At 42.1% G+C, this 15838-nt stretch overlaps 1 protein-coding gene across 3 annotated transcripts in view; it reads left to right on the top strand.

Moving 5' to 3' along the window:
• The first annotated feature begins 6526 nt into the window (after positions 1-6526).
• The window catches only part of PPP2R5E (protein phosphatase 2 regulatory subunit B'epsilon), an 80626-nt gene continuing 71314 nt past the window's right edge, over positions 6527-15838 (top strand). Inside the window, exons 1-2 of one of the 3 annotated variants that reach the window (XM_074820940.1) lie at positions 6527-7174; positions 9983-10146. In XM_074820940.1, coding sequence (XP_074677041.1) covers positions 9990-10146 — 157 coding nt within the window. In that variant the 5' untranslated portion in view covers positions 6527-7174; positions 9983-9989. The remainder of the gene's footprint in view (positions 7175-9982; positions 10147-15838) is intronic. The other 2 variants (XM_074820939.1, XM_074820938.1) reach the window with 2 other exon arrangements.

The following is a 15838-nucleotide window of genomic DNA, read 5'->3' as shown; positions in this document are numbered from 1 at the left end:
CTCGTTGTGTGGGAATTGTACCAAGACATCCTATTTCTTGGCTTTCTCTATATTCTCTAAATACAGTCTATACCAAATTACACAGAGTTAAAGATAAGGAAGGCCCCATGATGGATTTTTACAACGGTATAATGATGGTTCCTGTTTTATTCACTATTCCTTTCCCAACCTTAGCATTCTTGTCTCTTTTTGTCATCAAGTACTGGAGAGGCTTTAATGCCATTCCTTCTCAGTGTTTCCTAAAAATCAGTTCCTATCAATGTGCTCCATTAAAGTGAGACATTCTCATCTCTTCAACTAAATTTTTAAACTTCCAGCACTTGCAGAGAACACCATTTTTGTTCTTGTTCCAGTTATCTATTTTTGTGTGGTCTGCTTAGCCAGGAGATTGTTTAGGTGGTTCTTTGCTATTTTCTGTCTAAATCTAATCAATTTCTGTCTTTTTCTAAGATTCATAGCTTTTGGATTTCAACTCAGTTCCTGTCGCATGTGAAGTTCTTTTCTTACTAGTCATTTATAGGGTATCTGTAATTCCTGTACAGGATCATGAAAGAACTACAAGCCTCCTTATTCACATAATTTTCTCAGTGGTGAAATTATCCTATTTGTTTAACCCTGACAGCAGATCTGGGAAGATTTTAGAAAATGCTCTTATAACCTTTCTTTTCCTGTCCTTCCTATTTCAGCAGTGTTCACACAGATTCCTTTCCAGTGCTTCCCTACAGTAATGTCTCTAGTGCTGGGGAACAGGCAGCAGGGCTGCCTACCTCGCACCCACACTGCTTATGGCTACCCCCGCTTACGGTGGTTTTGCTGGGTGCAAGGGCACACCTGCTCATGGAGCAGACTGCCAGGAGGGATTTGTGTTTAGACCTGTGACTAACACTCAGCCACTTCTTTCCAAGTAGCTTTGCTCCTGATGTCTTTTAACAAGTTGTTCAAAAGCTCTGTGGAAGTGCCCTCGGCACCCATACGGCCCTTCCGCTGCGCAGCTTCGTACCACAAGCTTTGGAGCCCATTAGGACTTACACTTTAAGCTTATTTAAGTGCTGTAAGACTCCCTCTGATGTTAAGCATTCCCTACAATGCTGAGCTGAGCTACAGACTGCAGAACACTTTCATTTGCCATAATTTGAAACTTTGAAAGTATCTAATAGGTTAAAACTGTACCATGAGGCAAGATAAAACAAGTGAACAAAAATACAACACAAATACTTGCTTGTTCTCTTTTATAACAAACAGAACAAGATATCTCTATCTCAGCCTACTCCATCTTCAGGGTCTCTGTCCTGGGGGCAAATCTCAAGTGTTTTATCAGCTGCTGCTATAACTGTGAGAGATGCACCAAGCTTGGGAGGGAGCTGGTGGGTACTTCACTGGGGCTGTGGGAAGTGCTGTGAGAGCAGCAGTGCCTACACTTAAAGCACGGCTGGACACCTTAACCACACACCGGTATTTTACCTGTTTTATGTTTGTTTCGGGGTGTGATGATGTAGGAAGCTGGGCCACAGCAGAGGGTGCTCATCTGAAGATGATGGCTTTGTACCGGGAGATGGTAACAGCATATACATTGGCTTATAACACATCACTAAATGCAGAGATAACTGAAACGAGGAGACTTGATCACAAAGTGAAAAAACAGAAGCAGACCCCGTTTCACTTGGGATTCAGACATACCCCAGTAGCACAGGGGACCATGTAACACAGGGACAGATGCTCCGTTTCCAGTAGTTTTGGGCACCAGAGGCAGCTCCGTGGGTGCTGCCCCAGCGCAGGAGGGAGCGGGGCGGGGCAGGGGTGATGGAACTGGTACTGGAACCTTTAGAGGCAGTTGTGGAGTAACCGTTGGAGGAGGAGGTTGGCTGAGGAACCCACTGCAAAGCCCGAAGAAGACAAACAGGCAGCGAAGGGAAAGTAACAATTCAGAAAACGAGGCTTAAAGGAGTGCCGGGGGCCCGAAGGCAAGTTAAGGCACTGTGGGAGGGGAACAAAATAAGAACAAAAACGTGAATTGGGGAATAAGTGAAAGCAGTGTCATGCTAGGAGGAGGCAGCTAGCCAGCTGCCCAGGCGAGCAAGCTCCTACTTATCTTGCCATGTTGACTACAGAAACAGACTTCAAATGACACAGTGTCTATAAACAGAGAGGAAGAATTAGTTCTCATTCTGGTAGTTGTGTCTATGACCCTAAAATCCTTACCCCACACATGCATCAGGAATTCAGTTCCTGAGGGCCCTGACAGTGTTATCGTATAGCTGATACAAGGAGGAGCAGTAGGCAAAAAGTAATAAGCACTTGCTTATTATTGCAGAAACTTGGTATGGTGATTACAAATGTTGCCAAAAAGTTGGACATACCATTCCTCCCCAAAATGTAAAACATATGAATCAGACGTCAACTGCCGGCTAAACAGACTAAATAGAATGTTTTCTCATTACACATGAATTGGATTCAAAAGTAAACAAAAAAATCTCAGATAGTGCTGTTTCAATCAAATTGATGGAGCAGGACAGTTACTTTGATGCGCTATTCCACTGTGTTCATTTTTGTTAAAAGATGTACCAGAAAAGCCTTGTTCGCATGCTGATTTGCCTCTTCAAACAGCAGTGCTGCTTCCTCCATAATGCTTTCTCTTTCTGGTCTTTTTCCTGCTGGTCTGAATAATTAGTTCTCTGGGGAGATCAAGTCTTTTCTTGCTTACTAGTATTGGAACAGGGAATATCTGAACTAATCCCATGGTACCCCCAATAATGCTCCTTTTGACATAGAGGAGATCCTTTATGGAGCATTATGTGACCTTACTGTAGACAAATACATGTCAGATGTGCTACGTGAAACATTTACAAGCTCCAGCTAGATCCATTTATGTTTATCACTCAGTGGAGCAGGACTTCCACAGTGGTATCTATGTAGCAATCCTGTTTGATAAGCTGCTATGTAAAGAGCAGAATGCTGATGGGGATGAGAGCTCCGTATTCCTGCCTGGGTGGCCGTAACAGATGGTCTGTAGTGGAACTTCAGTCACACAAAAAAACATGAAGCGGCCCAAATCTGAGTCACTTGTACAAAATCTCTGTTTTGGAGGACTCCTGACTGCTGTTCTGACTGTTCAGGTGCTAAAAAGGACAATGCCTAACTGGTGAGGAGCTGGCCCTAAAAATTCCTTTCTAAGCTATTTTTAAAAATCCCTTTTGTAGGATAGTAAGGCAGTATAACTTTTAAAAGGGATAGGCTTGTCTTGTGCCTTTGACAGCAGTGGAGAAGCACTGATCAAAAGAACTTATCATTGCTTGTAGATCTTCAGGAAGGGCTGCAGATATTGAATATGTGCATATTTTTATATATATGGCTACACACTTGTGAGATGTTGGTCATGTGAACTTTATCTGATGACAGTTAATTTTTATTCTTGCAAATTGATATTATATGTATTTATATAAACACATATATAAATATATACAGATACATATCTATGTAAAACACCAGTAGCACTTGTTTCTTCTCCATCTCTGGGATTCACATAATCATTTTTAAAGTAGCAATTTTTACAAAATATAAACTAAACAGAGAATAGGAGAAGTAACAGTGCCCCTTTGAAATATTAGCTGGTTTTAGTCTTAAATCTCCTCAAAGATGGAGACTTTACAGACCAGAGTAGAAAAAAGAAAGCAACCTGCAAATAAAAGGGAAGCCAACTCTGTAAACTGTGACAGCCAAGTGAAAAAGAAAAGGTAAGACTTCTATTTATTCACTGATAAAGCCTCTATTTTTCTTGAATTGTTACCATACAAACATCTGATATAAAACACATCACAAAAATGTTTTACACAATCAAAATGGACAAAACATACCACATGATGCATTTTTCATATAAGAAATAAGCCAGCTGAATGCATTATTTACCAGCTTGTTCAGCTTTACTGAAAAACAAATTCTATAGCTGACTATTATACAGAGACAGAATGAAAAGTAAAAAACACTGTGTGCATAGGAGAGTGGATTTGGACAGCAGTCTTGATTTTTATCCCTTCTATGGCAGTTATTTTAGTAAATACCCACATCACATGCTTCAGTTTTAGATTTTTAGTGTTTTAGAAAGATAGATTTCATTTCATACTGGGAAGAAGTACAACCATGTAAAACGACATGCTCAACTTCACCTAAAAGGCCTAAGTCTAGCCATCAGACTGTGCTAGATGTTCCCTTTTGCAGAGTACGCTCTCAATAACTTTATGAGCTGCTCGTTGCACTGTTCAGGCCACATCAAAAGCAGCACACAGGACAGTGAATAAATCTGAGAATTACAGTACATTGCTGACAAACACAACTAACAGAATTAAGTACATATAACAAAGCAAAACATGTGCATCTGCAGGTTCTGTCCCTCATTGATGGGGCAACAGGAAGTTACACTGTTTTTGCAAAATTTTACCTTATATTGGTATAAACCCCCCCGACCTACATTCTTTGTTATTAACCCTTGCTTGCATTTAGATAATTTTAGCTGGTCTGGTTTAAGTGAATTTAACATTTTAAATATTTACAAATATGTGCAAATCTCTCTTACAAATTTAGGGTTATGTAACCATTCTGTAACTGCAGCACAGTTCAATCTCAGTTAGGTTTTGGTTTTTAAATACAATTCTTCTGAGAAATGCAATTGATATACAAAGGATGACAAATTCCACAGTTTTCTGAATTAAAATCATGTGGAATTTCATTTTCAAAAATGCCTTGACTGATTGATTGCCCACCTGTCCAGCAATAAAAGTGAAGGGATAGCATTAGGGCTGTTGCAGTAAATAATTTCTCAAGTAGCATTACTGTCTACCCGAGGAAGAAATAACTGGCTTGGTAGGTCAGCAGGAATGGATGTGGGGGTAAAACAAGTCAGCAAAATTGTGAATAGATCATACTGACTCAAAAGTATGTGTACTGGCACATGTAAACAGGAATGTAGTCTGTGACAGGCACGACAGCAGATGCCGGTGGTGTTGAGGCCTTAACTGTAGTACCATGTCCAGTCTTGAGTGCTGCAGTTCAAAAGAAGATGTGAATGGTTTTGAGACAACACAGGGACAAGAAATAAGCATCTTGAGAGGTTTAAAACTGTGACATGCGAGGAAGGACTGAAGTAACGTGCAATTGCTTAGTCTATAGGTAAAAAAATTTAGGGGAGACCTATTTCTTCAGATATACAAGAGGCATACTGAGAGACAAAGGGCCAAACTGTTCATGTCCACTACAATTACACTTCAGTAGCAGTGAGCTTTCAACTAGTGTTCCAGGTTCCTCAGTGTGAGCTGGACCAGGGAACTTACCTGGCTAAAAATAATCAATCTTGAAAGTTTCACAACATCTTAAAACATTCTAAATCCAGTCTGCCACAGTCCCACCTCCTCAGTTATGCCAACACTAGTACTCACATACCTGGAGCATAAGCCAAATCAAGAAGCTGAGAGGGACAAAAACTAAGTATCCTTTGTAGGGTTAGTAAAGCTCAGAGGGTTCAGGCACTCACTGCCTGCACAAACAGGGGGAACCTGACTGACCCATCAAAGCAACCTGCTCTCAAACTGCCCTTAACCTCATTTCCTAAAAAAAATGACTGTACCTCAGAGGGTTTTTGTCACATCAACACAGAACTGCTGCTCATATGAGTCTTTTTTTTTTTTTTTCTCCAGAAATATAGGGGAAGCAGTGGATAGTATTTTCAAACATAATAATCAAATTAACACCGTTAGTTGTATTTTGGGGAAAAAAAAAACCCAAACAGACACCAAGCCATCAGATAAAGCCATTTTTTAAAAATATATGATATTTAGCAATCCTATATAGAAGCACCCGTTGTGCTGGCTGCTATACATATAAATACGCTTTTAAAAAACCGCAAAATGATTCGGGCAGCAATCATACATTGGCCGCTGGCTAAAGAAACCCAAGGGTAGGGGGTGCAGGGCTGCAGAAACCCTGTCGCCCAGCAGCAAGCCACCGCTTCCCGGCTCTCGTTACAAGCAAAACAAGGAACCTGCGGGCCGTGCCTGAAGCGGTTGGGTCCCTTCGGCGGCAACGCGGCCTCTCGCCCAGCCAGGCCGGCCCCGGGGCCCCACGGCGGGCCGGAGGGAGGCCCCTCCCGCCCACAGCCCTCCCCAGGAAGGGGGCTCTGAGCTCCCCTCAGGCGGCCCGGTGCGGCGGACAGGGACTTTACCTCCGCGTTAGCAGGGTTTTACCTCAGCACCGCCGGGTTTTTTACCTCAGCCGACGGGCCTCGCTCTGGCGGCGGCCGACGCTCGTCCGCCTCGCCCCCGGCCCGCAGCGGGACGAGAAGGGCGATGGCGGCGATGACGAGCCGCTCGCCGCCGCGCCCCGCCCCGGCCCGGTCGGCGCCGCCCCCTCCCCCGGCAGCGCTCCCCTTTCCCGGCTGTCCCGGCGGCGGCGGCGGGCGCCAATGAGGCGGCGCGTCCCGGCGACAGGCTCCAGTGGGCGGGCGCGGGGGGCGGGCCGCGGGCCGGGGGGCGGTGGCAGCACGCTCGGTTGTGAGTGAGTGAGTGAGTGTGTGTGTGAGTGAGTGCCATGGCCGGAGCCCGCTGAGAGTGACAATAGGAGCGAGCCGGAGCGCGACCCCGACGCCCACCGGGACGCCCCCTCTCACCTGAGCCAGCCGCCGGCGGAAGAGGCCTCCCCTCCCCTCGCTGCACCGCCGCGCCGCCCGCCCGGCCTGTCCCCCCCACCCCCCCCCCCCCTCCACGGCCGCCCGCACCGCGCCCGCCGCTCCCCCTCGGCTCGGCCCGCACTCGGCTCCCCTCGAGCCCCCCCCCCCCCCCCCCCGCCCGCCTCCTCAGGGCCCCTCTGCCGGGCTCCGCCGGGAATGTGAGTGAGGCAGCAGCCATCGCAGGCAGGGGGCCGCGCCGAGTGCATGGGACTGAGCGGAGCCCGAGCAGCCGCCCGCTCCTGAACCCGCCGCCAACGCCGCCCTGCGCTGGGGAGGCCGCCAACGCCGCCGAGGCCTACAGGCTCCTGCGCCGCCGCTGCCGCCGCCGCCGCGGCAGGGACCGAGCCCGGCGCGTACCACCCTCGGGCCGCCGCCGCCAGGCATCGGCCGCGCTCCGCCAAGCCCGGCTCACGCCGCCGCCGCCTCCCTCCCGTCTCCGGCTTCTCTACCAGGAGGGTCAAGGTAACTCCATCCCTCCGTCCCTCCGCGCCGGCCGGCGGGGGAGCGGCGAGGCGGCGGCGGTGCGGGGAGGAGGCGCGGGCGGGCCGAGGCGGGAGGGGGGGGGGGGGCCGGGCCGGGCGGCGGTGAGGAGGCGCGGGGGGCTGCGGGGAGGACATGTTCCAGCTGCGGTGCTCCGCGGCTCCCTTCTGGAAATGACAGCCGATAGCAGCAGGCGGGAGGCAGCTAATTACACCTCTGCTTCCCCGGGCGCGGAGCGAGCCTCTGGCTCCCTTCCCCGGTGATATCCGTCGGTATTTTTACGTCCACCCGCCTCTCCGGGCATTACACCCCCCTCCCCCCCCCCCGGGACCAGCAGATCTGATGTGCGTGGCTTCGTATTTACCAAAATACTTAGGGAATAGAATAAGATCCCCTGCTGAAAGAAACAAGAAGCAGTGGCTGGGTTTGCAGCTTTCCCACTCGCACACAATAAATAATCTCGGGCTTTCCCCCCCACCCCCCCACTGTTCGTCGAAACAGTGTGTTTCACTGTGATAGTGTATTCAGGGGAGCGAATGTTCATTTGGAGAGATGAAAAAAAGATCAGTGTTTACTGTAAGGTTGTTAGGCTGGATGTAGTCTTGTTGAATTAGAATTAGATTTTAATAATTTATAAAGCAGGTTAGGGAAACTGTTACTAAATTTACAGCAGAGAAGTGTCAGTAAAGCTTCTTGCTGACACAATGATCCTGCAGTTTAAGTGATCTTTTAGTCCCTGTCCATTATTGTTATTTTTTTTTGGTTAGTAATTGAATTTTGAGAGAGTGTGCAAACATTTCTGCAGAAATGGTTACACTTTTATGATTCATGTGTTGAGGAGGTGAATCTTTTTGTTGAGATGAAACAGGGCCAACCAATTCAGGTTTTAAGAATATGTTTTTGCTGATATTTCCAGAATTTGGTTTATGTAACAGGTAACTTTGTATGTTTTTTGGCGGACTGTTGAAATCTTAGAAGTGGATTGCTGAAGTACAGGCCATTCGATTTCAGTTTATCTGACTTCTTTATTTATTAATCTTGACTGGGGTCTGAATGCCCTGGTGATGGTGGCATTCCCCCCCCCCCCCCCCCCCCCGATGATAAACAAGACTGCTTTAAGGTACAGGTTCATGTTGCTGATAGTGTATTATATTTAGAAAGCATAAGTTGGTAGTGAAAGAATACCTCAGGAGAAATCAAAAAGATGGAATAAGGTTTTTTCATTATTGTAATGCCATCTGCACAGTTCAGCTTCTGGGTGCTGCACATGCTTCCTCGAAGAAGCTATGGAGTTTATACTTCCATTTTTGATAGATTTAGTGCAAGCGATGTAATTTTGCATTAAATAGTTCTTACCTTTTGGAACTTGTTTACACTGTTGCAATAAATCATACTTTCTAAAGCTTTTCTTATGGAAGGCAAACCCAAATAAGGTCTGTTTCAATGGATTTAGTAATTTATGAAGCATATGAGTAACCAAATATTTTAATAAAATAAGTACTCAAAAGTGTTCTCTATATTGTGGCATCAACTTCTTTTAGCATACGAGTCACTTCGGTAATTGAAGTCAACAGACATTGAGGATGAGTAATGCTTTCCAAGGACATGTTCTAAGACCCTGATCCTGCAAATGCTTATGCCGATGCTTAACTTTGCACGAGTGTGTAGCCTTACTGAAATCAACATTGCTGCTCTTGTTAATGATCCTGTTATTAACGCAGATAGTTCTGTTGATATCAGTAGAGGTGCACATGCTGGTGAAGTTAACTGTACACAGAGCTGCTTGAAATGTGTAGGCCTAAATTCCTCCTATCTTGTTTCCCTTAAGTATTACTCACGTATTTCACCAAGATGTGATGGGCCTTTTTAACAGACAGGCCAAGACTGGGAAATACAATAATTGGATGGATTAATTCACTGTTTAAATGTTTCCTTTTCGTATTTCTTATTAGTATGGAATTGGCTACAGGAGTACTACCAAGGCGAGATTTATAGGAAGAAGCAATGCTTATTTCTTAGACCAGCTGATACAGTTGGGAAACAAACAAACTTTTGCTCACAGAAACCTTTTTTGGCTCTCTGCCTCTCCCTGCAAACCTCGCCTGGCTTATGCCCTTAGTTATGTCTACCACACTGCTATTCTTACAGAAATGCAGAATGTGGAATAACTGTGTGTAAAGGTACTCACAGAAGAATAAATGGGTATTTCTAAAATGGAGAATAAGGAAGTAATATATAAAATTTGTCAGTGTTAGTGAAATTGTGAAGCATAGCAGTACTTTTTGCTATACTTTCTCAAATTTCTAAAAAATCTTGTAAGTAGCTGTGGCAAATAAACTGAATTTTTCTTCTGTCCTATTTTTTTTTTTTGTCTCATGCATATTGATGACTTTAATGCCAAAAAAACATTTCTACCTTTTTGTGTACCCGTTCTTTAGCATGCATGGTCCCTTGCAGAATGAGTAGAAATTACTTTGTCCCAAAGAATTAAGGCTACAATCCTGTGTAAAGTCTACAGGTGTATGAAGTTCTATTGATGTAACGGTGTCAGCATTAGGTTTGAATTTTTCCTGTTGTAGGATTTTTGGCAAATGGGAGACACAGATAAAGTGAGTGAAAAGAATTATTACACTGTTCCATTAAGTTTATTCCATACAATTTATATGTATGTTGGTGGGTTAGCTCTCTTAACAGTCTATCTGGGTGAGTTGTCAGCAGGAGAGTGGTGCAGAAAGATTTTTGGAAAATTTAGGTTAATCTTTACAACTTCTAACATTTGTTTTCCTTCAGTAGGGATATGTCCTCAGCACCAACTACTCCTCCATCAGTGGATAAAGTAGACGGATTTTCTCGGAAGTCCGTCAGAAAAGCCAGACAGAAGAGGTCACAAAGCTCCTCCCAGTTTAGGTCTCAGGGCAAGCCTATCGAGTTAACTCCCCTGCCTCTGCTAAAAGGTAAGATCAAGAATGATTTTTAATGAATAAAACAATTTTACTCTACAGCTAACTTCTAAACTCAAAGTATTCTATTGCCAGAAATTGCGGGGAAATTTTGCCAGCAATGAGAAATGTTTTATGTCAGAAATATATGTATTTAAGCTCTGCAAAATATTTTATCTGTGACTTGAGGGTGTGGTAATTGTTTGCAATACTTTTGAAAGTTTTTAATGCTAATGTTAACCCGTAGCATGACTTGAATTGTCAAGGCACTCAGGCTATGTGTGAGTATTTTAGTTAGTGAATCCTCAACAGTTGATGTAAATGAACCATAATTTTGGTAAGTGTAAATTGACTTGTGAGCAGAGGGAAACTGGTTTTTAGTATCTTTCCTTGATGGGTGGGTCTGTAGCCTGTGACAGTGGTGCCAAATGCAGCCCACAGGCATATTTTGAATGTCCTCCAGCAAGGTATTAGTGGGGAGATGGGACCCCCTCTCATACCATTTGTGAATGGGTAGCTCCCATCTCCTGGCTGCTGCTGGGTATTGAAATCGAAACGTCTCATGAGCTGCAGCCTCTCGAGAGGAAAGATGCTGCCAATCAGGTCTTGGGCAAGACACTACTGTTTGGAGAGCCTGCGTATCCCAGCTCCGGTTGAGTTTCTGCTGGCAGATTTAACCTCTAATTTGGGAAAGAAAATTATGATCCAGCATACTACTCTTGAAAGGATGCCAGTATCTCTGTAATATCTTGAATGCTTCCCCTAAATCCCAGTTGTCACTGAATTTCAGTACAAATCCAGGGGCCAGAAGCACCTCTCAGAATTATGTCTGTCTGGTGAGGAAGGGGGAATTGCCTTTCAGAAGTGTTTCTTTTCCACTGAATTCTCAAACGATTTATTTAGTTTTGTGGACTGTTTTAATTGTTATTCTTTTCTGCTATAAGTACTGAAAATAAGCATGGTTGGTGCTGATAATTCTGGAAAATAGCAAGATTAATAGGTTTAATATTATGTCTGTCCCATTTTTGCTTTGTGGGTGAGTGTATTAGTTTCTCTACCTGTTTGACAAATTTGTTAAGAGTACTGAAATTCGTAATAAATGTGTAATTGCACTTTGGTTTTGGTCTTAACCCCAATTCTTCGTAAGAAGAGAGGAGTTTCAAAAAAACCTCCCCAAACCGACCCCCCCAAAAAACTCACGCCTTAACGTGTGTCTTTTAACTAAATTAAAAGTCAGATTCTAGGATTAGTTCTGGTGGAGTTGTCATTAAAATATTTGGGGCTTCTTTCTGTGGGATACCTGTGAAGATGCACAAATGGCTGTACTGAGTCGAAAGAAAGGTCCATCTCGCCTCATGCATTGTGCCTGACAGTGACTGGCTTGAAAGCATAGAGGAGAGAAGAAGAGCGAGAGGCCTGGAGTGGTGCTGTCCCAGAAAGTTCCCCCCCTTCAGCATTTCTCAATTTTAGGGTCTGTTGGTGCCAGTGGATTTGACTTTGTAGTCTGCAATGAGTAGTATTTTATGAAATTTTCTCGTTGTTTTGTGACAGTATGATAACAAAGCAAATGCTCCTTTGAAATAATTTTACAGTTCAGTTTTATACTTTTGGAGGTTGTTTTTGTTATGCAGGTCATTTCCTTTGAAAATACTAGTTGCTACACTTCAGAAGGTGAATAGAGTTTATCCTTTGGTTTAAATGGCTAGATTACTGAAAAACATTGAGATTTGTATAAATGAAGAAATTGATGTTACAATTATTTCATTCTATCGTGTAGTCCCATTCGGGGAATAAACTAGGGATGTGCAGAAGCATAAAAAAATGTTACTTTGTCTGAGGACCTGGCCTTGCAGAAACATAGGCATATGCAGGTGCTTAATTTGACTACTGTAGCTAGTCCCATGGATTGAGATATAAAACTATAATAAGATAAAACAAACAGATGGGGAGCAGAGAGTGTTGGTGAGACATTTATGATTAGTGTCATAATGAGTTACAGTGGTCCAGCTTCAAATTAAGAATCTGATCCTGTGAGTTAGTTTTCCCTCGTTGACTTAATGCGGATTCCCAGAGGCACAGGGATCTACCTGTGCAGATTAATTTGCAGGATTTGGGCCTAACAATCTATGTGGAACAGCAGTGGTATTGGTCCCTGCTGGAGCAACACTGGCAGTTAAAAATCACGCTACTGTTTGGAAATATTCTTGACCTACATTAATATTTGTAGCATTCAGGCTTATTAAACCTGAAAGAAGTGAGGAAACAATTTTCTCCTGCATTTTTCTTACCTTTCTTGGCCAATTGGCTGAAAGTCCTAATTTTTTTAAACTCTTAGATTTACACTTATCTTCAAACAAATGACTAGTCCTATTACTTCAAGTGAGTAACCATATGATTTTCCATTTTATCTTTATTGTTTGTCTTTCAAACCAAAACAGAGAAGAGATTTCAGCAAAATAGCTTTTTGTAGTCTCAGAAAAATGAAATCAGTTTGGGGATCTACAGTTGCTAAGTTTAAATAAACTTCTTGTTTTAGGTAAATTTCAAGTTTAATTAAACCTCATCAGAAGTATTTCAGTACAGGAAATTTTTAGAGGACGGACCTTGATTGCAACATTAGACATATTTCATACTCATGATGGAGGGGCTTTGCTGACAAAAACATACATGCTATGATACCTTTTTTCTTTTTTTTTAATAAATATATTGCATATTGACATTTGCAGACTGCCTTCTCTCAAACAGCACTTTTATGGACCTCAGTGTCTTTGATTACAAGAATCATGTATGCAGAAAACTAGATAAATGCTTAGTCCATTCTTTGCAAGTTTTTATACTATGCCTGTCACCATAATGATTTGAGCACCTTCCAGTAGTGTATTAAGTGACGTGACTACACATCTGTCACATCTTATCTGCTCTCATTCCTTTCCCTAGGGGCAGAGGCACATATAGTGAAATGGCTTGTTTTGGTAGTGTTTTAATGCAGTCTGTTGCCTTCTGTGAACATACATGCCTGTATTGCAAAAACAGATAGATAAGTCAGCGTTGTTGTTGTTCATTTGGTAATAAAAATGTTTCAGGAAAGAACAATAGAAGAGACAGTATGTCTTGATGCTGTGTACAACTCTGATGGATAACCTGCTATTTAGGAAATGTAGTAAGAATTGGAATTTTCAGTATTGCTTATTCCAGGAAAAAAAAGTATAGAGAAATGAAGTTGTTACTGTTGTATTTATTTATTTATTAACAGATGTGTGTATGTTTGTATTTTTTGTAAACAAACATTTAATGTATTAAGAAAAATCAGATGTGCCCTCTGAGGAGGCTCTGTTGGGCTGAGTTTAGGCCTCCAAAAGCCAAAAAGCTGCTCTGTTAGCCTACACTAAACTTTTCTGATACTTTAATTATATTTTTATTTATTGCATTGTAACTAAATCTGATTTGGAGTTACCTTTTTTAATATGATTAATGTCCAACATAACACTTTGAAACCAGCCTTTCCTCCTTTGTTTCAAGTGTAGAGGAATGGGATGAGAAGTGCAGATAGGAGTTGATACAATTGTCCTGAATTATCAACGTGTGTACTCTTAGGTATGTTTCAATCTCACATGCATTTTTAAATGTTTGTGTGCTCTTGCTTGGGGTATCTTGCAGTACATTATGGCTTTTGATTTTGGCTTTACTTTTAAAGAGGCTATTGCTATTGTTAAGGCTGGCCGGTCCCCTAGGTTTGTGATAGAGCAGTTGGGGTGAAGGGCCCTTTTCTGGGAATGAGTGCTTCCATCTCTGTGCCTCAGTCAAACTCAGCCCAGGTTTGTTAACCAAGTTTGTGGCATGCCTCAAATCATGCTCGTTCTGTAGAGGAAGACAGTATTGTGTGTGCATTGGATAGGAGTATTATTTATTGGAGGGTTATGTTACTTTCATTTTGTATAGATACTCATTTTACTTAGAAGTCTCTAGAGGTAGATCGGTAGGAGCGCAGTGTTAGAGAGCAATTGGTTGGAAAAAAGTATATTGTAGTACTGTACACGTGAAAACTAAGGAATTTTAGTATTACCTGTAAAAGGGGAAGGGGGAGTTCGTTTGTGTTTCTGCCAGTATCTGTAATGGTAGGGGAGTGTCCAGAGGATGAAGACATACCTACAGGTGACTAAAAAGATCGTATGCCTTATGAATACATGTTTAGCACCTTGGGAAACTGGACAGAAAGCTTGCATGTAATCCACATTATTCTTCCCATCCCCCTCACCCTCATTAAAAATACATAAGTTAGGTAAAGCAAACCATCCAAAAGTAAGACTGTTAAATTTTAAATTAATGTATCCCATTTTTGTAATTTCAAGGTATGCCTATTTTTTCCTATCATTCTCCCACATTTTCCATGATCCAATGATCTAATATAATTAGTGTATTTACTTTCAGATTTTGTAAAACTATTGTATATTTTTGTTGAAAACAGCTCAAAGTATGGTTTTTATTTTTAGATAATTTTTCTTCCTTAAAATAGGCACTCAGAACAGAAGTTCTCTGTCAACAATACCAATTGCTTTTCTACCTCAATATTATGAAATTTATTGAGCTTCTAATACATTTATCAGATAGTTTCCATGGCATTAAAGAATTGCTGTAGTGGCAACAAAAGAGCATTGCGTACTCAAAAAGGGAAAATCTCTTTTCACTTGCTGTTTGCTTTTGATCATTATAATATTTCCCTATAGTTGAGATTTTATTATAAGCTTTTCTTATGAATCCTATCTATAGGTCAAATGCTGAAGTTCCTAAATAGTGAAAAATCCTACCAACTCCAACAGACTCCAAAAGTGAGAACTGCAAGATGTGCACCTTCTTTTTCAAATACAATTACTTTTGATTTTTTCAAAATTGCCTTTATCATAAAAAAAGTCTGGCTTTTTCAGACTTACAGATACTGCCTTCAGAACTGTACATATGGGAAATAGTTATGATTTGAGTTGTAGAAGAAGAAAGATATAGCTTCTATTTTTCTGTTGACTTCCATGGGAGTTGTCTGCTTGCCTTTTCTGTGCTACTCTCCATTTGTGAAATTTGGAAGGCTCTACAGATACCAATGAACTGTTAATAATATACCTAAGCTAAATACTTTTTCCTCACTTATAAACAGGAATTCAGGGTCATAGTGGTTATGACTTTTCAGAATAAAATTTTGCTTTATTTCCATAATTGGAAATGGGTCCCAGGACTCTTAATTCATTGTGTGGAAGAAATGGTGGAACTTGGTTTGTACTGTACATAATCAGTGGTGAATCAAGCATCAATCCTAGAAGTACTTTTAGGAATTTTGTGCCTATTCTGGTTGAAATAAATCTGAACATAATGGGCCATCTCTGTGTAAGATTTGGGAATAGGGCCACAATCCCAAAAGGGAGAAGGATTTAGCCTATTCATTATTTTTTCTTAAGATGTGAGAGGTTCTTGTCATACTTAATTAGCTTCTTCACTTTCTCTTGTGCTCTTGGCAGGTGTTTTTTTAATATATACTTAACCTTATTTTTAATTTTTTCAGCATCTGGTGGTTGTAGGATAATTATTTCAAATAATCTGAAGTGTTTCTGTTTCTAAAATATATTTGTTTGATGGTGTATAGAAAGGGCCATATACTAGTTACAGTTTGTCTTTCTGAATTTTTCTCATCTTGTTACTGTCTCCCACATTTGGAATCTAG

This window comes from Strix aluco, chromosome 4 (genome assembly GCF_031877795.1).
Source record: "Strix aluco isolate bStrAlu1 chromosome 4, bStrAlu1.hap1, whole genome shotgun sequence".
Taxonomy (NCBI): Eukaryota; Metazoa; Chordata; class Aves; order Strigiformes; family Strigidae; genus Strix; species Strix aluco.
Note: the sequence above shows the minus strand (reverse complement) of the source record. Positions and strands in the feature narration are given on the sequence as shown.